Genomic DNA, 24,464 nt, shown 5'->3' with positions numbered 1-24,464 from the left:
AGAACTGTCACCCTCTTGGTCAAAATATTCCTAAAGATTTTATCCTTTTGATGTTATTAAATTGAATCGCTTTCTTTATTTCCTTTTCATATTATTCCTTGTCAGCATATGGATATGAAACTGACTTTTGCCGGGTGTGGTAACCCATGCCTATAATTCCAGTGTCACAGAAGGCTGAGGCAGGAGGATCACAAGTTCAAAATCAGCCTCAGCAATGGGGAGGAGCTAAGCAACACAGTGAGACCCTGTCTCTAAATAAAATACAAAGTAGGACTGGGGATGTGGTTCAGTGGTTGAGTGCCCCTGAGTTTAATTCCTGGTACCACCCCCCAAAAAACTGACTTTTATATGCTGATTTTGTAGTATGAAACTTTTATTAGTTCCTATAGATTTTTGGTTCAGTCCTTAGGGTTTTCTATATATTAGATCATATCATCTGAAGAAAGAGATAATTTTATTTACTATTTTTAGAAGTTTTTTGTCTATTTCAGTACTACATTGAATAGAAGTAGAGTGGACATTCTTTCCTTCTTCCTTATCTTAGAGGAAAGAATTTTAGTTTTTACCATTGTATATGATATCAGCTGTGGGCTTTTCACTTATGACCTTTATTGTGTTAAGGCAATTTCCCTTTCTTACTAGTTTGCTGAGAGTGTGTATCATAAAAGAATGTTGAATTTTATCAGATGCTTTTTTGCATATATGGACATATCAAAGTGACTTTTCATATGTTGAAACATGCTTGCTTTCCAGGGATAAGTCCCATTTGGTCATGGTGTATGAACTCTTTAATGTATTGTTGAATTTGGTTTATTGGTATTTTGTTGAAGGTTTTTGTGTCTATGCTCATCATGAATATTGGCCTGTAGGGCTTTCCCCCCCCTTCTGGTGTCTTGGTTTAGCTTTGGTATAAGGGTAGTCCTGGCCCCATAGAATAAGTTTTAAAGTGTTCTTGCTTCTTCAATTTTTTTAAAGAGTTTTTTAAAAATTGACATTAAGGGGCCGAGGATGCAGCTCAGTTGGTAGAATGCCTGCCTCACTTGCATAAGGCCCTGGGTTTGATCTCCAGCACAACCACAAAAAAATCCATCAATTTATATTGGGCTGGGGTTATAGCTAGTTTGGTAGAGTGCTTGCCTCACATGCACAGGGCCCTGGGTTCAATCCCTAGCACCATGAAAAAAAAATATTGGCATTAGTTCTTCTTTAAATGATTGTTAGAATTTTCCAGTAAAGCCATTTGATCCTGGACTTTTCTTTTTTGGGAAGTGTATTATTATTGACTCACTCTCCATACTGATTACTATTTCTTTATTGATTCAATCTGTACAGGCTGTATGTCTCCAGGACTTTATCCATTTGTTTTAAGTTATCCAATCTGTTGGCATATAATTGTTAATAATACTCTGGTCCTTTACATTTCTTTGGCATCAATTGTGATATGTTCTCTTTTAATTCTGATTTTATTTATTTGAATCTTCTTTTTTCCCCTAGATTATCTACTTAAGGGTTTGTTCACCTTTTTCCCATCAATGGTTTATCTTCAATATGTTTGGTCTTTTAGCAGTGTCCCAGAAGTCGTGAATGCTGTCTTCATTCCTTATTTTTTTTATATTTCTAACTGAATGTGATATTTCAAAAGACCTGTTTTCAAGTTCCAGCATTATTTCTTCCACTTGATCTAATCTGTTGTTAAGGCTTTCAATTGAATTTTTATCTGATTTATTGAGCTCTTCATTTCCAAGATTTCCAATTGGTTCCCTTTCAAAATCTCTCTTTGCTGAATTTCTCATTCACATCTTGAATTGTCTTCCTAATTTCCTTTAACTGTATTCTCTTGGATCTCATTGAACTTTTTTAAAAAACATCCTTTTGAATTCTTTTTTTTATAAAACGTTTACTTTATTTATTTATTTTTATGTGGTGCTGAAGATCGAACCCGAGGCCTCATGCATGCTAGATGCGCACTCTACCCCTGAGCTACAACCCCGGCCCCTTGAATTCTTAATACACTTCATTATCTTTGAAATTGATTATGAGTAGAGAGTTATAAACTTCAGGATTTATCATATTACCTTTTTCGCATATTTCTTCTGTTCCTATGTTGAGCTTTCACAGCTGGTGACATTTATGGGAAGGCCTTCAGCATAAGCTGCTTTCTCCTGAAGATGTAGTTTGGGGTGTCAGTCTGTTCTGCAATGCTGAGTTTATTTCCAGCTGAATGGGGTAGTACAATCCCCCTGTCACTTCTTTGGCTACAATTAGTGAGTCTGGGCACAGTGTGTTCTGTACTGGAGTTGGAGAAAACCAGTCAGGTTTTGCAGGTTGTGGAAGAGTGGGGACAATCTGTCAGTGTAGGGAGGCATGGTGTAGTTTGCAGTGGGTGCACCTGTGTGGTTACTCCTAGAGTAGGAGTGGTGGCTCCTTTTGGGTGATGGGAGTTTCCTCAGGCACTCTTGATAATGGCTCTGTTACTGGAATGGGACTCTGGTACTGGCTGTTCCAGTTGTGGTGAGGAGTCCTCTCATTATACACTGGTGCCAGCCCAGGTGCTTCATGGGATGAGGCGAGGACCAGGAATCACAGCTACTCCTCTGTGACATCCACACCAAGACTTCTCAGTAGTGTGTATAAGGTGAGGGGGTGAATGAGGCAGGGGACCTGCATAGATGTGGAAGCAGGAAAAGCGGTGTTTTTCCTCTCTGCTGCTTCTGTGGGCATGCTTGTCCAGGAACAGGACCCCAGGTTCCCTGACCCCCACCCCACTGTGCACACTTGAGGATGGAGTGATGACTGGTGTCCCTTACCCTGTTCTTCCAGTATGACTGTCAGGGATCCAGCAGGAGTGGCTCTCAACTGGAGCCAAGCAAAATTCCTCTCAGCTGAGGTGCTCACAGCAGAAAGCAAGAACATAATACAGCTGGAAGGAAGTTTCTCTCAGACCTTATTAGGCTGTGCATCTTAGGGACAGGGTTACAGACAGGCCTCTGTGGTGTTCCCTGAATTTGCTCCAGCAATTTCTGTGGGCAGAGGAGCAGTAGAAACTTAAGAGTTCTACTGCCCTGCTAGTATCATTTGCCCCTGTGTATTAATGGAAGAGGGGCAGTAGGAAATCTGTGGGCAACAATCCCAGCTCCCAGGCAAAACCAGAAGGGACAGCCCACATCTCTGGGCTCAGAGGGCAGTCTTCCCAATCACACTGTTCTTGTGGACAGCACTCTCCACAACACAACACCTGTTCCCCATCATGTGGCACAGCTAGTGTGTTTGTGGCATAGTCACTCCACCAAGCCAAGTCTGGCTCATGACAGTCACCCAGTAAGCCGGTGCAGTGGAATGTATGAAGGGCTCTGGATATGGAAATATGCAGGAGATTCTGACCAGAGAGCAGTCTAAATTCAGACAGTACTTTCTTTCTCAAGATGGCTCTTGGATACAGCATCCTGCATGTTCACTAGGAGATGAAGTGATTTCCTTTCCTTTTTTTCAAAGTATATTCCTTTTCTAAAACCAGACTACAGTGCAGACCTCAGGCCTCTTATCTCTTTAGGCTGCAAGCCTGCAAGGGTGGGGAACCATAAAATTTGCCAATAGCTAGGACAGACAGAGTTTGTTGGATCTCCCTCTTTCACCTTTACCCCTCAATGGGACACTCCCCCTCCCCCAGCTGTGGAGCCAGCAAACTGTGGGATGTTTCATTTCTCTTGCTATACTGCTGTCCCAGGTCTCTGCATTTTACAAGGTTTTATTTCTCTACTGTTGAATTCCAGGGTTCTCCTGTTGTCAGTCACCTTGGTGTGCAACTATGGACTTGTTGCTTTGGTTCTTTGTGCATCAGCAGGTGCATAGTGGAAACTTATATTCAGTCATCTTGTCCCAGTTCAAATAGAAGTTTTTTATTCCACAGAATAATCTTACTGTTAATATGGTCTCTTAAGCTAATTTTCTTTTCTTTCTTTCTTTCTTTCTTTCTTTCTTTCTTTCTTTCTTTCTTTCTTTCTTTCTTTCTTTCTTTCTTTCTCTCCTCCTCCTCCTCCTCCTCCTCCTCCTCCTCCTCCTCCTCCTTCTTCTTTTCTCTCTCTCTCTCTCTCTCTCTCTCTCTCTCTCTCTCTCTCTCCCCCCCCCCCCCCAGTGATTGAACCCAGGGGCACTTAACCACTGACCCACATCCCCAGACTTTTTTATTTTTCATTTTGAGGCACAGTCTCACTAAGTTTCTGAGGTTAGCCTCGAACATACTGCCCTCCTGTCAGTGGGATTATAAGTGTGCACCATGACCAGCTAATTTTTTGAATACCAGGGATTGAACCCAGGGGCACTTAACCACTGAACCACATCCCCAGCCCTTTTAAAAAATATTTTGTTTACAGACAGGGTCTTGCTGAGTTACTTAGGGCCTTGCTAAATTGCTGAGGCTGGCTTTGAACTCACGATCCTCCTGCCTCAGCCTCCCAAGCCACTGGGATTAAAAGTGTGTGCCACTGCTCCTAGCCCAGCTAACTTTCTTAATATTAACTATTCTTTTACACCATCACTTCTAATGTCTACATAGGATTTCATTATACAAACAGGCTTTAATTTCCCTTACCAATCAAATATTATTAAAGATTTAGGTGGTGTTCAAATTTTCCTCATATAAATCAAGTCTGGAATGATCCTTCAAACCAAATATAAGCTCACATCCAAGAATGTTTTTTAAAAATTCATTCTTGAAACAGCAATATATGAGTAGATAAACATTTACTAAAATTTTATTGTGTATTTAATGTAGCTATATTTCTTTCTCTTTTTTAGTTGTAGTTAGTCACAATATATTTATTTTATTATTTAATTTTTATGTGGTGCTGAGGATGGAACACAGGGCCTCGCACATGCTAGGTAAGCGCTCTACCGCTGAGCCACAACCCCAGCCCCTTAATGTAGCTCTATTTCATGTCATATAATCTACTACAAATTTTTACTTCTATGAGACAAGTGTGTTTATTTTACTTTTATGAGAACTGTGTGTTTATTTCCTTTTGCATTCTCCTACCATGCTTACTATATACTTTTATTTTTGTTGTCATGACATTGGTCTCAATATTATTGACAGATTTAGCTGCTTTAAGTCTTGTATTTTATTTGTCTTATTTATCTAAATGTTAATTTCTTTCCAAGCAAAAGCAGAAATTTAAATTATTCTAAAATACTCTCCCCTGTGACAAGCATTTATATTAGTTTCCTGTTGCTGCTGTAACAAATGGCCACAAAGACAACAAATATTTATTATCTTATACGCTTGGAGGTTAGAAGTCCAAAATCAGTCTCACTAGATGAAAGTCAAGATGTCAGCCAGGTTGGTTCCTTTTGAGACTTTGAAGGAAGAATACATTTCCTTGTCTTTTTCAGTTTCTAGAGCCTGCATACATTCATTGGTTTGCAACAGATACATTCCTCATTCAACCTCTTGCTTCCATTGTTCCGTCTCCTATTACTAATTCTGATCCTCCTTCCTTCCTCTTATAGGAATCTATATAATAATGTTGAACCTATCTGCATAATCCAGGATAACATCCCTATTTCAACATCCTTAGTTCAATCACATCTGGAAAGACCCTTTTACCACATAAGGTAACATATTCACAGATTTCAGAGATTAGGACATGGACATCTTTAAGGAATTGTTATTCCATCTACCATACTGCTATTCACAAGTTTTTAACATTTATTTCCATTTCTTACTCATACATTTTATAAGACAATATTGACATCATATGTATTGTTCCATAGCTTGCTTTTTTGTATTTAATAGTACATATTGAACATTATTTGTAATTCTTCATCATCCATCATTCCTAAAGATTTTGTACTGTTCCATTGGAAGTAGGGCCCTAATTCTACTAACAAATTTAAAAAACCTTTTCCTTGAAAATTTAAGTTGATTTCAAATTTTATCTATTAAAATAAGTGCTGTGTTCTGGTCAAGATGTCCCTATTTTTCTTTTCTTTCCAAAATGCCATTGAAATGACACTAAAAATATATAAATGGTACAAAAACACTGAATCACAAGGGCAGCAGACATTTGGACAAATATTTCAAAGACATATGTACAAGAAAAGATTCCAATGGGGCAGGACTGATTCTCTCCAGGAGAGTCCCGAGAGAGCCTCCTAGCTCAGAAAGACTTTGTGTAGTTGCTGGAAGAATTGGAGAGGAACAGCTGCACCAGACTGCACATAACTCCATCCTTCCCCTCAAGAGGGAGAGATTGGCAGCAGAGGCAGCCTCAGAGTCTCTTAAACAACAATTTCTGCTAAAAAAAGGACATAAATACAAATTTTTTGTAAGTATATGCATATACAAAAACAAACCACTATTAGATACTGAGCAGGCTCAACATATAGCAGAATTCACAACTGAATAAATGAGCAATAGTAGACATATATGAAAATAAGTATGTTTAAAATGTTGAAAGAGATTTTTTGAAGACTGGAATCCAGAGGCAAGAATAGAAGCTTCATGAAAAATAATGTATATTTGAAAAAGAATCCATGAGAAATTCTAAAAATGAAAAGTTATGCATTTAAATAAAAACCTTAATAAATTGCTCATATATTTTGCCAGATATAAAGCTGAAGAGTGAGTTTAGTCACAAATCAGATGGGGCTACATCTTATTCATCTTTGTAGTCAGTATGTAACATAAGTTCAGAATATAACAATTGTTCAGTAATGGCTTGTCAGAATTGAACTGGCTAAGTGATCTTTGAACATCCATTCTCTGCCCCTTCTCCATGAAGATAGATCTCAGGATCTATCAGGTGAAACTACATCAGGGCTCGACTGAGCTGGGTCTGGCTCCTCATGGATGGAGTTGGCAATGAAGGCCATCTAGACAAAACGTATTAGGGCTGCCATTCTCATTAAGGTCCAATTCATTCCCTGGCAGAGGTAGAGACTGACTTCACTTGGTGTGCTTGACTGCTGTCTTTCTGACCTGTGTTGGAGATAACAGTGAGACACTGTTATGGAATGAAAAAAAAAGATTCTATTAAGACTGGGCATGGTGGTGCACACCTGTAATCCCTGCTATTTGGGAGGCTGAAGCAGGAAGATAACAAGTTCAAGCCTCAGCAACTTAGTGAGATCCTGTCTCAATTAAAAAAAAAAAATAGAAAGGGCTGGGGATATAGCTCACTGGTAGAACACCCCTGAGTTCAATCCATAGAAACCCCCCCCCAAAAAAAAGATTTTATTCAGTAGCCACTAAAAGTAAAGAACTATGCTCCATTCCAATTTGTACAGAGGTAATTGGGGCATTTCAAAGGGAGAATGTGGGGTGGGCCTAAGTAGAACCAGAGAAGTGAAAATGACAAAGGGTTGGTTAGGTTAGGGTAAATATGATTGGGCCAGCTGTGTTTGTTAGTTGGCAGTTGCCAAAGTTAGGATTCTGTTCTTCCACAGAGACTGATGCCCTATCTTTCTCAATGATTACATTTCAAAGGAATGGGTCTCCAGTCCTTTAGAGAGACACTTCTGTGTTGTGAGAGATACATACTCACAATTGTAAGCCCTTTTAATAAATGTTCTAAAGAGGAAGGTCAGAGTTCTATCATCAGGCATTGGTTAAAACTAATTTACAAACAGTAAATTTTCCTGGCAACACTGAACTTTCTCAGTAAGTCATTTAAATGAGGGCTAGGGTCAATCTTATGCAGCTAGAAGTCATGCTAGAGTTTGGTTAAGATACTTAGTGCAAGGGTTTGGATGAAGTTGTTATGTGCCAAGAGTTCTGTAGTTCTCATCTGTTAGGAAATATGTGGATGTCCATAACCATATTTATGTGAGAAGGCATTGTATAAATGGTTGATGTTAATAACTATGTCAAAGCTCTCTCTTTCCTTACTCCCTCCTCCTAAGCTTTGCAACCTCCAATTCCAATCCAGAAAAAAGGGAAGCAGTTCTGTGTGCAACCAGCTCTTCACACCTGGTCTTCACAATTAGATCTTGGGGTAGTCTCTCTTGATGGAAAGAATGATGAATGCCTTTTTCCATGACAGAAGCCTTCTTTGTCTTACAGAAGGAGAAAAACGCAGGTTGTGTCCCACCCAGGGCACCATGTTTCCTTCAGTCCTCACAGGCAGGGAAGCTTCCCTGAGCTATGATCCAAGCAGGTTGAAGCTTCAGAACAGAGGGCAACTTCTTAAACAGTGACCCTCCTGTGTCCTCTTTTGCTCCATCTTCCTTCTCTTCTATAGTTCAAGGGAAGTGGAGACTCAGAGGACAGAAATAGACCTGTGCATGCCAAGCCAAATGCTCTCAACAGAGGAGTTTGATGCAGGCTTCTTAGACATTAAACTCTATTTCCCAACTCCCTTCCTAACCTTAGAAGGGAAGTCATCCTTATTGATTTGGGAATCCCTGAGGGGTAAATAAGGCAAGTGATTTCTTGTGGGACATTGAGTTCTGCTTAAGGAGACTACTCATGAGCTTCCAGAAAAGCGTCTTGTGGTTGAATGTCTGCAAATAATGAATTATTGGTGTATCCTAATATCACTAATTCATAATCACCTTGGATCAGAATTTACTGAAGTATTTACTAAAGAAAATAATGATTAGTAATTCTGTGAACTCAGTATTCATTCAAAATTAGCTACCAAGGTATTGACAAATAACAATCTTAAAAGCAGCAGTGTGGCATGGAAATATCATTAGACTAAGATACAACTGGCCTAAGTTAAGAGTTCTGACATCATTGAATAGAATATGTGTGACTCTGGGCTTTTCTATCAATTTCTTGAAAATAGCTTCAAGTGGTCTAGAAAGAGATATTGAACAACTTGCTCAAGGTCACATAGCTAGTAAGTGACAAAAGTCAGCACTGTATGGATCCAGGGTTCTTAACCATTCAAATACATTGTACCTTCCTGATATGATGCTTGGTTTATTCCTATGGAGTCTGGAACAAAAGTGTCTTATGATTCCCCTTTCCTTTCCAACATTCTTTACAATTAACCACAAACCCTGTGTGCAGAGAATTATTTAAGACATTGCTGTTTGTTCATTGAGGGGGTAGAAAAACCCTGTTCAATGAGAAATCTCACTGCCTGGAGATCCCCTGTAGGAAAGAAAGAGACTATTATGGGGTCCTTGTCTGAACCTAAAGGTGTTTATGGGCTGGTCTAAGTCATTGGTATTAGAGAGTTTAGAGGCAGCGGTTCTTGGGGCTGGGAGAATTGACTTGAAACCCACATATGCCAATCCAGCACAGCTATATCCTTGGATATGTTTATTTATGGATGGCTTGTATGTGTATACAGAAGCTGATAGAAAGGATGGCTTCCCTAACCACTCATCTTCTCTGAAAGAGGTCACACCTGGGTCTCAGCTAATTAAAGTGTATGTAGTCTCAAAGTTATCTTCCTGGGAAAGATCACAATTATAGGTCAAAGGGGACTCTGGATGGCATTGTACATATAGGATGATGAGCCCATATCTAACTAACTCCCATTCTACATGCCCCAACTTGGTCAAAACTTCAATAGTAGAAGAGAATTGACAGCCCATTGAATCTTTAAATGAACTCCAACCTTCCTATTTTCAAATAAATTCCCTGAGATTAGGATATTTGGTTTAATTCTAAAGGCTTACCAGTGGTTATATATTGGAGCAATTTGTGCAAAATCATCTGTAAGTCTTCTTTAACAGACACCCACTTCCACACTTAAATATTTCTCCTAAAGGTGTTAATTCTGAGTGGTGCTGAAAGATGAAGAATACCTGGATATCTCTTGGCCCTCAAAGGAATTTCTGTGGTCACAGAGAGACTATACCCTTTCCCTCACCATGAACATGTGCTCTACAAGTCTCATTTTTGTTATTTCTGGAAAATCTCATGTGGCATTTGCTATTTTCCATTTCTGTTTTTGCATTCTGAGCATCTCTGGACAAGTCAGTAATTCTGTCAGATTATTGTTCCTTCACTATTCCAAAAAGCATCACTAAACACTTCTGGAGGGCCAGAAACGGTAATGTTTGACTGTCCACTGGGTGAGGGCCAGCAGATAAGGCTGGAAGTTTTAAGAGCAGCAGACTAGGGAAGAATTATAGTACAGAGTAGGAAGACTGGACAGAATTGCATTCTACACCTAGACAAGTGTCATGGAGCACCAGTGATAAAACAAGGAAGAATCTGAAGAAATTTCAGCTTCACTTTCATCCTCCCTCTGAGGGCATTGGTCTTACCCCTCCACTCTGGCAATGCAGTCCTTCCTAGTATCTCCAGAGAATCAGAAAATTGAAGTGGGAACATAGCACATCCAAGAGTGGGGCTCCTTAGACTTCAAGCCCATCTCATACTAACTGGTTGTTTGGACATATTAGTTAAACCTCAGTTTACTGTAGCATCAAATGGCAATATTACAATGCTTCTTAGAGAATTGGTGGGGAGATTACAGTGGAGCATGTGGAAAACCCAGCACAGTGCCTAACACATAGTTAATACTAAAACAATTGGCAGTTTTACATTGATGATTGTTGGCTCAGATGCTACACCTTCTCCTTGGCAGGTTTCTCTCTACTGGAGCCCCCAGAACAGCTGACATGTTTGAGGGGCCAGAAACTGTACACCAATACAAAAAATCAGAGGAAGGAAAAACTTGCCACCTTTATTTGCTTCCCATCTTCCCATCCCCTTTCCCACAAGCATTACAGATTTATAGTTCAAGGAGGCTGAATAATAAAATCCTCACAGTTTAGCATCCATGCAGGACCCCACTCCAAGATTCTAAGTTGGATACCCTCCCATCTCACAACCCCACCCACCCCACCTCATTTTCCAGAACTCCTTCGGCTCAGGTTCTCCAGTAAAAATCCCGCCCTTAGCCCTTAGTTCTTGGAATGCTACTATAGGGGACATCACCCAGACGCCGGCGGAGGGCGGGCTGCATCGCCCCGGCAACCGTGTAGTGCGCCTGCGCAGTGCTTTTCCCAAGGAGACAGCTCTAATTAAGCTTCGGCACCGCTGCGGATCAGACTTCCAGGCCAAAAGAGTGGGTATCCCTCCTCCCGCTCTGTCCACTTCCCCAGCCAGAAGGTTGTGGTGTTCTCTACCTGAGGCTGACAAAAATGTGAGGAATGTCTTCCAGCTCTCCCATCTGCTAGAAGGTGGAAGTCCAGGGTAGCGTCTGGTAATTAAGAGAAAGGGAGGAACAGAACGCTTGCAGGTGCCAGGAGGTGAGAAAGCATAAACCTGCACTACTGGCAGGAATCACTTCCTCTCCCCCAGTCAGAGGTGTCTTTCCACATAATACCCAACCCAGTGCCAGGGAAACCTCTCAGAAATTGTTAGCTGCCAGCACTCTAGGGAAGCGAGCTGGGTTAGAAGCTTTGGGAGAATCGGGATGCAGAGAGCCAAAATGCTAACACTCACCTTAACAGCTTGGGTGCTGAAATAAACTGCGCTAGCGGAGGAATCCTTACAGAGCTCCTTCAGATGAATTGTTCTGTCTGACTCCAGATCCAAGACCAGCTGCCTTCAGGAAAGCCACTATTGATTCCCAAGAGCCACTTTCTGAGGATATGGACCCTTGTTACCTCTGCCACAGACTTATCTCTACTACCCACCCCCAAACTCTGAGCTACTTTCAAATCCCCTGAAGGCACATTACACACTGCCCCAGTCTTCACCAACAGTCCCTCTTTCAATCCCTCTTCACAAATTTGGGTATCATAATAGATATCACTAAACTACATTTTGTCCCCAGCCCTCCAGTACCACCTCATGCTTCCCACCACCTCCCCTCCTCCACTCATTCCTTGATTAATACTCCTGCACCTTCTCCAGCCCTTCATAGACCCCAATGCCTTCTTCACTGCACATCCCAGCACCTAAAGTTGGTAGTTATTCCCGTGAACTTCCATTGCACAACCCCACCAGATTTTCTTGCCCCTATTATACCACATGTCACAGCATAATGTAATTGCTGTTTATTTCCATGGCTCCTCTATTTTAAGCTCTGGGGTCCAGCTGGGTCTTCTTTACCCTTATATTCTCAGCACATAGCCCTGTGCTCAGAGCATACAGGTGCTTAATAAATGTTTACAGAATAAATGAATGCATTATCAGGGTATCTAATTCATTATGCTTTTATTTTTCACTACATTCTGGAACAACAAAGTAAATACAGGTAAATGGCAGTCTTTTTTCACACAACAGTAGACACAAAGGGAAGGCTGTGTGTTTTTGTATTGTGGATTTATGTGTGTTGTGTGTGTGTTATTATTGTTATTTAACTTCTACACCTGATAGTTTTACTGATTATTTCAAACATGTAAACATTACCAGTACATTTTACATAGCTGTCTTAACTTTTATACTGAAACAAGACAGGGAAGGCAAATGAGCAATTCATAAACATTGATCATGAACCTAATTTTAGGGTATATTAGAAGGAAGGAAATACAATTATAACTGGAACACAGATAGTAAGCACAATGTGTACTCCCTACCCCAACCCTCCCCAACTTCTGATTTGGGGCCCCAATGCCCATTTTCTCAAGGCCCCTTTAACTGATGCCACTCAACTGTAGTGATACATCTTTTACAAACTTCACATGGAGCCAAAGAAGAACATGGCAGTGGCCTCAGATCTGGCTCTGGCCTCCTCATCTTCCATGGCCTCCCTATATTGCTCTGGCCAGTCCTGTGGTCGCTTTCTGTAGAGCCTGGCCATGTACTCCAAGGCTTTCATTTTGGTGGTTTCAAGGTGAGCTCGAGGACCCCAGAGAAGCTCATATTCAACTGGATTAGAGTAGGACAGTGGCCTGCATTCCAGGTAGCGCTGCCTCATAAGCTTACAGGTGATGGCATGCTTTCTCCCGACATCCACACTAAATCTCCGAAGCAAGTTCCAGACATTGGCCTCTTTGACACGGTTGCCCATCAGGAAGATCAAGCCCAGGATTGGCATCACATACTCTTGAGTGGGTCTCCCCAAGCTCTCTAACATTACTTGCTCTTCTTCTGATTCTGGTTGCTGGACTAGGAGGTAGATGTGCTCACTGGTATCAACCTCAATCAGAGAGAACCCATAGAACAGATCAAGGATTAGAGTAGCTCGACTGAGGATGTTTGGGAACACATCCTCAAATTCTTTGCCAGTGTGAGCCAATAGCTCATCCTGATGTATAGGGAGCAACTCCTCAGTGACATTAATAGCCAACTGGACCAAATCATTTGCCTTGTCATTCATAGTGTCCTCTGACCAGAACTCTAAGCCAGCAGCCTGGCTTCTTTCTTTGGCTTTGTCAGCTTCCAGGGCCTTGTTATATTCTTCTGGCCAGCTCCAGGGTTCTTCATCATGGGCCTCTGCCACAAACTTCAGGGCTTCCATCTTTGTGATCTCCCTGTGGGCCCTAGAGCCCCACAAGAACTCAAATTCGAGGGGATTAGTGCCATACACGGGCCAGTACTCCAAGAATCGCATGCGCACAAAGTCAGTAGTAAGGAGATTTCTTGTGTTCCCTAAGAGATTGTTGATCCTCTGAGGCTCATCCAACACATCAACCTTTAGCAACAGGTCCCAAATGGAGGCCTCTCTTGCCCGGTTGCCATTCAGGAGGATGTGGCCTAGGACAAGGGCGAGGAGACCTGCTTTTGGCACGTCCAGAGTCTCTGCTAGCCGATCAGTGGTCTGGGGACCCGGTTTGCTGATTAGGTTGTAAGTATCAGCCTGAGGATCAAGAACTCTCAGGTTCAACCCAAAGACCCGATCCAGGTGGGCTGAGGCTCGTCTGAGTATCTCAGGGAACTGATCTGAGTATTCTCTGAGAAACTCCAGCATCTCTGACTGCTGGATAGACCCCTCGGTTTGGCTTTTCATTCGCATGAAATTCACCAAAGCCATTGACCTGTCTTCTAGAGGGTCGTGGACCCTGAGCGCCCCCAAACGTCGGGACTGCTCGTCGATGAGGACCTCGATGTCATTCGGGTCCTGGGTGGCTTGAGAAGCGCTGGCACCCTGAGGGTCCATAGGAACCTGAGAGCCCTGGAGGGTATCAGGGACCAGCATGGAGGTGGGGGGCCCGGAGGCGTTAGTAGCCTGCATTTCACCCCGGCCGTCGCTGTAATCTGCAGTGGTCTCTGCGCTGCCGTGGCGCGCATTCTGGCTTACCAGAGACATGGTTCCAGGAGACAGGAGCGGGAGCTGGTAGGTCAGCGATCCGTCGGAGAGAGGACCGCCTCGGCACAAAGCCGAAACCCGAGACCCGAGAGCTGGGCGGATCAAAAGTGAGCGCTGGAAAGAAGGGCGATCTTTTTACACTAGCACTAGCCAGCAATGAGCGCAAGCCTCAGAGCGTCTAGCTTTGCCGCAGCCTACGCAGGCGCAGTCGGGCTCTGCGACGTGGTGGCCACGCCCCACTCACAGTCTTCCACTCCCGCCCCTAACCCCTGCTGGGCAGGCGAGGCGAGTCCAAGCGGTTGTTGCTGGACTTCCTAGAGAAGAGAATTTTAAAAAGAGGAGTAAAGCTGGGGATATAACTCAGCAGTAAAAGCGCTTTCCTAGCATATATGAGACCCTGGGTTCCATCCCTAAAACTGAGGGTGGGGGAGAAAGGGGATAAAAGATAAAGCAAAAAGGTCAAGGGATAGGAGATGTTTCAGTGACATTGCACTTGAAATTTTTCTGTGGGGTATAAAGCACTATGATAATTAGTGGAGCATTCAGAGAGGAGGAGAAGGATGTTAACAATGATAATTATTTTATAGATTCATTAATTCATCTACCCACAGAAAAGGTATTTCTTAAGCATGTGCCACATGCCAAGCCAGTGCTAGGTGTTAGAGGTACATCAGAGGACAAACAATGATTATTCTTTTCCATACGGAGGTTACTTTCAGGGATACATTCAAACAATGGCAATAGTAATGAGCACTAATCTTTTATGCAGAACTTACTATGTGACAGGTTCCTGGCACCTTCACTTTTCTCATTAAAATCCTTTCATCTTAGCTATGATGTACCTACTCTCCCTGGTGTACCAAAAACAATATGTGGTGCTTCAGCCTGCAGTTTTTGCATTTCATTTCGAACAGTGCAGGCATGACAAATTGCTCCCATATAGTCTCCAAGTGCCAGAATCACCTTTTGGATCTTTTGAGAGAGAGAGAGAGAGAGAGAGAGAGAGAGAGAGAGAGAGAGAGAGAGAGAATGAATTATATATATATATATATATATATATATATATATATTTAGTTTTCAGCGGACACAACATCTTTGTTTGTATATAGAGAGAATTTAATATTTTTTTTTTTTAGTTTTCGGGATACACAACATCTTTGTTGGTATGTGGTGCTGAGGATTGAACCCTGGCCACACGCATGCCAGGGGAGCGCGCTACCGCTTGAGCCACATCCCCAGCCCAAACTTTTGGATCTTTAATACAGGGAATAATAGCTCGCTGTTGAATAGCTGAAGGCTTCTCAAAACCATAAGCATAGATGCCCTGAAGAAGAGACTCCTTTTAAATTCATATCATCAAAGTTATCAACAATCTCATTCCAGTTGCTCTCGATGACACCATCCGGGTCCATTCGCTCTGGGCCTCCATGTTCTCTGTTATAATCCGCGAAGCCACCAGACATGATCCGAAGAACCACTCAGTGCCTGACTGAAAAAAAAAAAAAAAGCCTTCATCTTTTTAAAAATATTTTTTAGTTGTGGATGGACACAATATCTTTGTTTTTATTTATTTATTTTTATGTGGTGCTGAGGATCGAACTCAGGGTCTCACACCTGTGAGGCTACACTCTACCACTGAGCTATAGCCCCAGACCTCTCTATCTTCATCCTTATCCCTAAGGACATCCTTCCACGAAATCACTTCTCTGACCACAGTAAGCCACACTTCTGGCCTCAGCCATTTCTATTCTACAGGTCTCCAAACCATTGTAGTTATTGTTAAGTGAACAACAAAGGAGCTGTGCCTTTCTACTGTGCATTTCTACTGTGACTAACATATACATGTTTTCCACACTGTTTAAATAGGAATGTAAAAAGATGGTTTCAGTCAGGTGCAATGGTACACGCCTGTAATTCCAGAGACTTGGGTAGCAGAGGCAGGATGATTGCAAGTTCAAGGCCAGACTTAGCAACTTAGCAAGACGCTAAGCAACATAGTGAGACCCTGTCTCAACATAAAAAAATAAAAAGGGTTGGTGATGTAGCTTGGTGGTAAATCTCCCCTAGGTTCAATCCCCAGTACCCCCCCCCAAAAAAAAAGATGTTTTTAGATTCTGTTCTGAAGTTCTTTTGATAATTTCTGACCTTTTTATACGTTTAAAACATGTGACTATTTTTTTCATAATAATTGACTTGGCTCAATTCAATGTTCAGTATAATTTTAATGAAGTATTTTTAGTTTATTACTGGAAAATATGCAAAGTAAAATACATAAATCATGAGTAGAGCATGATCAGTTATGACACATTTAACATACCATCTGACTACAATGCCAGTGAAAAAATAGATGACTACCAGCACTTCAGAAATCTCCATGGCACTTTCTCCCAACCTCTTCCCTCTTATTTGTCTTGAGAGGAAACCCTGAAACTGACTTCTAGCATCACAGATTAGTTTCGCCTCTATCCAAAATTTAAATAATATTAATAGAATTATACAGCATGTACTTATTTGTATCTTTCTTTCCAATAAACCCTCACTATTTTGTGTTATTTATTCCATGTTGTGTATAGCAGTATTATATACTTCACCATTATATGACAATATACTCTTACTCCATTAACCATTTTTTTTTTTTTTTTTGGTGCTGGGGATCTAACCCAGGGCCTTAACCATTTTTTAATGTATGTATTGTTTTAGTTGTAGTTGGACACAATACCTTTATTTCATTTATTTTTACGTGGTGATGAGGATCAACCCCAATGCCTCACACATGGTAGGCTAGCACTCTACTGCTGAGCCACAAACCCAGCCCACTCCATTAACTTTTGATGGACATCTACCTAGTTTACAGTCTGTGACTGTTACACATAATGCTGTTATGAACTTTTGAATGTATCTTTTGGTTCACACATACATTTATGTTGGAAATAAGTTTTTTTTTTTAGAGAGAGTGAGAGAGGAGAGAGAGAGAGAGAGAGAGTTTTTAATATTTATTTTTTAGTTCTCGGCGGACACAACATCTTTGTTGGTATGTGGTGCTGAGGATCGAACCCGGGCCGCACGCATGCCAGGCGAGCGCGCTACCACTTGAGCCACATCCCCAGCCCCTTGGAAATAAGTTTTGAATGGAATTGCTGGATCATAAATATATATATATATTTTAGTTTTCATGGATATTGCCAGAGAATTTTATGAAATTCTTACACCAATTTACACTCCCACCAGTATTGTATGAGAGTTTCCATTTCTCAATGTTCTTAGCCATAGTTATTACTATTCTGCTTACATTGTAGGCACTTCAATGGGTGTGCTGTAGTACAACATTGGTGGTTTTCTTTACTCATATTTAACCTTTTGTTTTTTATCATTTTCAAACAAGACTGGTCACTCATTTTCCTGGGACCATGGATATTAAAGATAAAAAATTAAAAAGGATGAAAAGTTAGAACATACCAACATACAAGTGATAATTGGTAGACACTTCAAAGGAAAAGAGATGGAAACAATATTCAAAGCCAACATTAAAATTAAAATATTGTAGTAATATTAGCACATTTGATGCAAGAACAAAGGCTCTAGAAACCCTACTTGCCCTTCAGTTCTTCGCTGTATAGTATAGTCATTAATGACCTAGACTTATTAAGGAAAGATAACTTCTACTTAAGAAAGCAGATAAGTGTCTGTTATATAATTTCAAATTCAGGAAATACATAACATTTTTACAAGGGATTTTGGCACTCAAAGGAATAGTATGATTACATTTTGGTGCTCAAAGGGATACTATAATTACATGGAAAATGCTTTTGGTAATTATAATCCATTTTTTATAATATTTCTTTATATACAAAATAATAATAATTGATTAGACTCAGTTCATTTTTAAGCACTAATACTTAATTCAGGCTGAAATAACAAGAACTAATTATTATTAAGTTGGAATATACATGAATATGTCAAAAAACTTTTTAGAAAAATCCATGTACCTACCAACCAGATATATTTACTGTTACCATTTTGAAATAGATCCTTCTACTCTTTCCCCAACCTTTTGTAAAGAAAAATGCATAAATGCATTCTGTAAATGTACAGATCAGTGGATTTTCAAAAATTGGACATATCAGTATGAACAACAGCTGGTCAACAAACTGAAGACTATGAGCAACCAGAAGTCCCCTTTCACATCCTTCCACTTATTGAAACCCCCTGTACTCCAAGAGTAAAAAGAGTTTCAACATCATAGATCCATTTTACCTATTTTTGAGCTCTGTATATTATAATGATGCAATATAATTTTACATGTCTAGCTTCTTTCATTCAATTGTGTGTATGAAATTCATTCACATTGTTGCTCACAGTTGTCCATCCTTCATTTTCCTTGATCTATATTATTCTATTTTGTGACCACATCATCAGACTGTCTTTTAAAAATATTTTTAGTTGTAGATGAACATACATTATTTTGATTTTTATTTATTTTTTAAAGAGAAAGAGAGAAGAGAGAGAGAGAGATATCTTTTTTTGTAGATGGACACAACACAATGCCTTTATTTTTATGTGGTGCTGAAGATCGAACCCAGTGCCTCACATGTGAGGCAAGCGCTTTACCACTGAGCCCCAGAATGTCTTTTTTATCCATTCTATTTTTGGTGAACATTTGGGTAATTTCTAGTTTTTCAAATACATAGTGCTGTTATGAACATTCTAGAACATTTATTTCCATGAACTTTTGCAAGCACTTCCATTCACCCATGTATAATGGTGGTACTCACCTAGGAATATGATTGTTGGACCATAGGATTGTAGATTCTGCATACTTATAGCTACTATCAAAGTTTTTACAGAAGCTGTTATACCAATTTATACTCCCACAAGTAGAGGATTTTGTTTCCTATACATTTTAAACAACATTTGGTATTTTCTTTCTTTTCCTTTATAACTGTTTTGGTGGGTGGTGTAATATTGTGGTTCTAATTTACTTTTCATTGATGACAAATGAATTGAGTTTCTTTTAATGTGTTTATCATCCATTTGGATATATTCATTTGTGGAGTATATGTTCAAGTGTGTTGCCCATTTTTTTCTACTAGTCTGTCTTTTCTTGCTGACTGATACAGTTTTTATATTTTATGGATACAAGTCTTTTGTGAAATGTGTGTATAGCAAATGTCTTCTCTTACAGATAGGTTGTCTTTTTACTATCTTAATGTTCTCTTCAATGAGCAGAAATTCTTATTCATTATATAGTCTGATTTATCAATTAGCTCCCTTTATGGTTAATGATTTGGGGACCATGTTTAAGGAGTGTTTCCTACACCAAGGCCACGATGAGGTGTTTCTATGCTTTCTTGATTTGTTTCTTTTTTACCATGTAGTAAATGATAAAATGTCATGCCAATCTTCAACTGATCAAGCACCATTTTTGAAAACATTTTCATCCTTTCATCATAGCACTACAGTGTCACACTTGTCATTCGTGTGGTTAAAAAAATGTGTGGGTTTATTTCTATATACCACTGTCCTTCTGTTGGTCAGGCTGTAATTCTTGCAATAATAACACTCTATCCTCATTGTTTTAATATTATCATAGGTGTTAATATATGATAATATTAGTCTTCCAGTCCTATTCTTCTTCAAGATTGTCTTGAATATTCATGTACTGTTGCATTTCTATATAAATTTTACAATTACATTCCCAATGTTCATACAAAAGCCTTGGAATTTTGACTGTGACTTTTCAACTTGAAGAGAATTATTATATTTAAAATATTGAGTCTTCCAATCCATTAGTATGGTATCTCACTCATTCATCTTTTTCTTTAATCTTCCTCAGTAATGCTTTTGAATGTAAATGCTGTCCTACCATAGAGTACCAAGAACATACCTATAATTGAACAAGGTGGGCTTATTACTTATTGCAAGGATAATATACCACATGGAGAATGGTCTGAGTAACCGGGTGTAAGAAGGACTTATTTTAGGATTTGGGTTCATATATGTGATTTGGGTAAGAATCTAAAGGAAATTAAGTATTCAAGTCTAAATTGATACTGTCAGAAAGTAATAACAATTCTGTTTGGGTTCCTTAATAAATCTTATCTAGAAGGATGAAAGCCTTGAATTTGGCTAAGAATATAATTGGTAAAGAAGTGACAGTCACTCATATTGATCAGAATAGGGGGATGTCTTGTAATTTTATGGCTTAGACAAGCTTCACGTGGTTTTCTGTGTTCAGTTCTGATTTTTAAGTGGTTATGTTATTGTCTTGTCAACCAGGGTTGCAGAATAGTCTTGTCTGAAGTTGATTATCTCTTAAATTATTCATTTTCAACTGGAAAACACCAGGGCCTACCTGATAGTAAACCAGGCTAGTCACTGAATGTCAGGGGTAGGCTTTTAATTTTTTTTTGTATCCCTTTTCATCCAAAGGCAGACAAGGTCAAGATTAATCCATGATAATTTCCTTTCAACATTGCTGAGAGTTTGCTGGTCAGAGCTTAGAGACTGTAGTTTAAAGTTCTACTCAGGTTACTCAGTTCTACTCCTGCTCCATTTGTTTCAGGGTGGGTTGAATCCTCTGGTTTGACTAGAGTTTAGCAATAGCATTTAAGTGTCTGGATAGGATCCGTGAAATAATTGTAACATTAAAAAATCATTAGGAAAAAATTGATTATTGGTCATTAAACAATTATTGCATTCAGAATCCTATATTATAAAATCTAGACAATAAACCTACCTAGGTCTATATAGGAGCCAGGTGATCATGTCTTATTTGTCTTATACTATGTAGGAGCAGCTAGAAGTATTTGCATATATCTTTATCTCTGTCTATCTATCTATATCTATATATCTATATATCTATATATATATCTATATATATATCTATATATCTATATATATATATATATATATATATATATATATATATCAGCAGGGTCAGGTGAAATATGTCATATCCAGCAACCAGTTAAATTTAGAGTAACAAAGGTTTGGAGAATTTTGATTTTTCTTAAGTGACAGAGGAGATTATATGAGGCCAAATACAAAGGATGGAGATAAGGAAAAGTAAGATTAGTAGTAAAGCAAATATTCAGAAGACTGTTGAAAAATGAAACCTATTGCATTGACCTAGGCAGAAACTGTTCATTTCTGAAGGCAGAAGCTTAGTCCATTGTTGTGAGCAGAACAAGTCCACTCCTGTAGTCACAGGATTCTGAAGAATTCCTAAGAATCCTCAGTTTAAGATCTCAGTAGTCAAGAGGAAGTGATATACATCTTTCAAATTGAGAAACACAAACAAAAATTTATGCCTTACAGTTTTATTGTTAAGCAAAGGTTTATGCCTTAGAGTTTTATTGTTATCCCACTTGTTAGCAGTACCTGATAAAGTCTTTTCCAGCTAGGTTCAAACTCAGTTTTTCTCTAATTTCCATTTGAATAGAGCAAATATCCAGGTTATAGATTATGCAGGTTCTATTTGGGGAGTATTTTGTAAATGTACTTTGTGCCTATCGGTGATAAAGCTGAACATATTGTATAAGTATTTAATCACATAAACCTGTAATAGGGTAGAATCACAGATTGGATGTGAAATTCTCAAATGCATGAGACAATCTATTGTTAACTCAATAGGAGATAACCTTCTGGTCCTAGAGAGGTTCAATTTCATTGTCATAGGCTAATAGCAATATTTTGGCCTTCAAAGTTTCAGAGTTTCTGAGAGCTTTGCCAGTTTTAGTTTTAGAATTCCAATAGTTCTCTCTACTTTTCCTAAAGACTATGGAAGACTCTCCATAAAAAGAAATTTAACATTTAATAAAAATACCAATAAAATATTTTGTCATTTGAGATAAAAAATGGGAATTCTCCAAGTTGGAAAAATGAAAGCAAGTCTTTCCTTTTTGTGTGTGTGACAGGGATCTAGTAAGGAAATGCTTCATCCACCTTGATAGTAAACAACAAAAAAAGAGAATATTTATAGCCCATTGCAGGACACCTGTGTAAAGTCAATTTGGAGGTATTCATAGAGTCACAAAATTTCTGGATACTGTCCATATCCTATCTGCACAATTTTACCAGGATTTAGTTGCTAACAGGTAAAAGATGTTTTGGAAACATCTCAGTAATACCTTTAAAATGCACCAATCGCTGATAGTTTAATATGGTGGCTAATTTATCTCTGCTATTGTGGGTACTCTCATGAAGATTTTTTAAAAATATTTATTTTTTAGTTGTATTTGGGCACAATACCTTTATTTAATTTATTTTTATGTGGTGCTGAGGATCGAACCCAGGGCCTTGCATGTGCTAGGCAAGTGCTCTACCGCTGATCCACAACCCCAGCCCCTCGTGAAGATTTTTTTTACTGAACTCAATTTTAAATGTGCTACCAGTTAGCCTTTCTGAAAAAAAAAAACCCACAACATTATCCTGATACCTCTTTCCCTTTTTTGAATCAAAGGCTTAAAACAATTAATAGAAACTTCTTTGAATTCCGTTTGAATCTTTCCAAGGATTTGACTTTCTGAGTCTTTGGAATGACCTTTTATTTTTACTCAGCTATTTCCTTGGGCAAAAGCAAGGAATCTAAAAGTTCTCTCATTTGTCATCCATTTTGTAAAACAGGGACTCCAATTGAAATTGAGAAATCCTTTTGTTTCCAAAGCATTCTGAAGCCACACACTACCCTAAAAGCATATATTTGAAATTAATATATTTGTTTATGTTTTGTCAATTGTAAAGTCCAGGGCAGTCAGTCAATATAAATATATAAATATATATATAAATATATATATATATATATATATATATATATATATATATATATATATATATATATATATATATATATATATATATATAAACATCTATCTATCTATCTCTCCATATATATGCAGTTTAATATGGTGACTAATTTATCTCTGCTATTGTGGGTACTCTCATGAAGTTTTCTTTGAGAAGCTTATGTTTTGAGTGTTAATTTAAGTTTATGATAACATACCTTTTTGACAATTTTAGTTTTACTTTTTATTTATGAACCATTAACAAACAATTAGAGATGGTGAGCATTTTTTCATGTACTTGTTGATTGATTGTATGTCCTCCTCTGAGAAGTGTCTGTTCAGGTCCTTGGCCCATTTGTTGATTGGGTTATTTGTTGTCTTATTGTTTAATTTTTTGAGTTCTTTGTATACTCTGGATATTAGGGCTCTATCTGAAGTGTGAGGAGTAAAAATTTGTTCCCAGGATGTAGGCTCCCTATTTACCTCTCTTATTGTTTCTCTTGCTGAGAAAAAACTTTTCAGTTTAAGTAAGTCCCATTTGTTGATTCTTGTTATTAACTCTTGTGCTATGGGTGTCCTATTCAGGAATTTGAAGCCCAACCCCACAATATGTAGATCGGAGCCAACTTTTTCTTCTATCAGACGCAGAGTTTCTGATTTGATATCTAGCTCCTTGATCCACTTTGAGTTAACTTTTGTGCATGGCGAGAGGAGGGGATTCAGTTTCATTTTGTTGCATATGGATTTCCAGTTTTCCCAACACCATTTGTTGAAGATGCTATCCTTCCTCCATTGCATGCTTTTAGCTCCTTTATCAAATATAAGATAGTTGTAGCTTTGTACATGAAAAAAATGCTCACCATCTCTAGCAGTCAGAGAAATGCAAATCAAAACCACCCTAAGATACCATCTCACTCCAGTAAGATTGGCAGCCACTATGAAATCAAACAACAACAAGTGCTGGCGAGGATGTGGGGAAAAGGGTACTCTTGTACATTGCTGGTGGGACTGCAAACTGGTGCGGCCAATTTGGAAAGCAGTATGGAGATTCCTGGGAAAGCTGGGAATGGAACCACCATTTGACCCAGCTATTGCCCTTCTCGGACTATTCCCTGAAGACCTTAAAAGAGCGCACTACAGGGATAATGCCACATCGATGTTCATAGCAGCACAATTCACAATTGCTAGACTGTGGAACCAACCCAGATACCCTTCAATAGATGAATGGATAAAAAAATGTGGCATTTATACACCATGGAGTATTACGCAGCACTAAAAAATGACAAAATCATGGAATTTGCAGGGAAATGGATGGCACTAGAGCAGATTATGCTTAGTGAAGCTAGCCAATCCCTAAAAAACAAATACCAAATGTCTTCTTTGATATAATGAGAGCAACTAAGAACAGAGCAGGGAGGAAGAGCAGGAAGAAAAGATTAACATTAATCAGAGACATGAGGTGGGAGGGAAAGGGAGAGAAAAGGAAAACTGCATGGAAATAGAGGGAGACCCTCATTGT

At 39.2% G+C, this 24,464-nt stretch overlaps 1 protein-coding gene and 2 long non-coding RNA genes across 4 annotated transcripts in view; 1 reads left to right on the top strand and 2 right to left on the bottom strand.

Moving 5' to 3' along the window:
• The window catches only part of LOC308638799, a 227,649-nt gene that overhangs the window by 97,517 nt on the left and 105,668 nt on the right, over positions 1 to 24,464 (top strand). The window lies entirely within an intron of this gene.
• Positions 12,139 to 15,058, bottom strand: MAGEE2 (MAGE family member E2). Of its 2 annotated transcripts, none has more exons than XM_081277656.1 (2): positions 14,939 to 15,058; positions 12,139 to 14,476 (listed from the first exon to the last, which is right to left on the bottom strand). In XM_081277656.1, the coding sequence occupies exon 2, from the start codon at positions 14,160 to 14,162 to the stop codon at positions 12,591 to 12,593; it is 1,572 nt and encodes a 523-aa protein (XP_081133782.1). In that variant the 5' UTR covers positions 14,163 to 14,476; positions 14,939 to 15,058; the 3' UTR covers positions 12,139 to 12,590. The 2 variants fall into 2 exon arrangements, with proteins under 2 accessions (XP_081133782.1, XP_081133781.1); XM_081277655.1 differs by having other exon boundaries at positions 12,139 to 14,276; positions 14,939 to 15,035.
• Positions 15,251 to 24,464, bottom strand: part of LOC308638798 — a 44,356-nt gene continuing 35,142 nt past the window's right edge. The window contains exon 3 of the long non-coding RNA XR_014019929.1: positions 15,251 to 15,651. This is a non-coding gene — a long non-coding RNA (uncharacterized lncRNA). The remainder of the gene's footprint in view (positions 15,652 to 24,464) is intronic.

Source organism: Spermophilus citellus, assembly GCF_964194105.1.
Source record: "Spermophilus citellus genome assembly, chromosome: X".
Taxonomy (NCBI): domain Eukaryota; kingdom Metazoa; phylum Chordata; class Mammalia; order Rodentia; family Sciuridae; genus Spermophilus; species Spermophilus citellus.
Note: the sequence above shows the minus strand (reverse complement) of the source record. Positions and strands in the feature narration are given on the sequence as shown.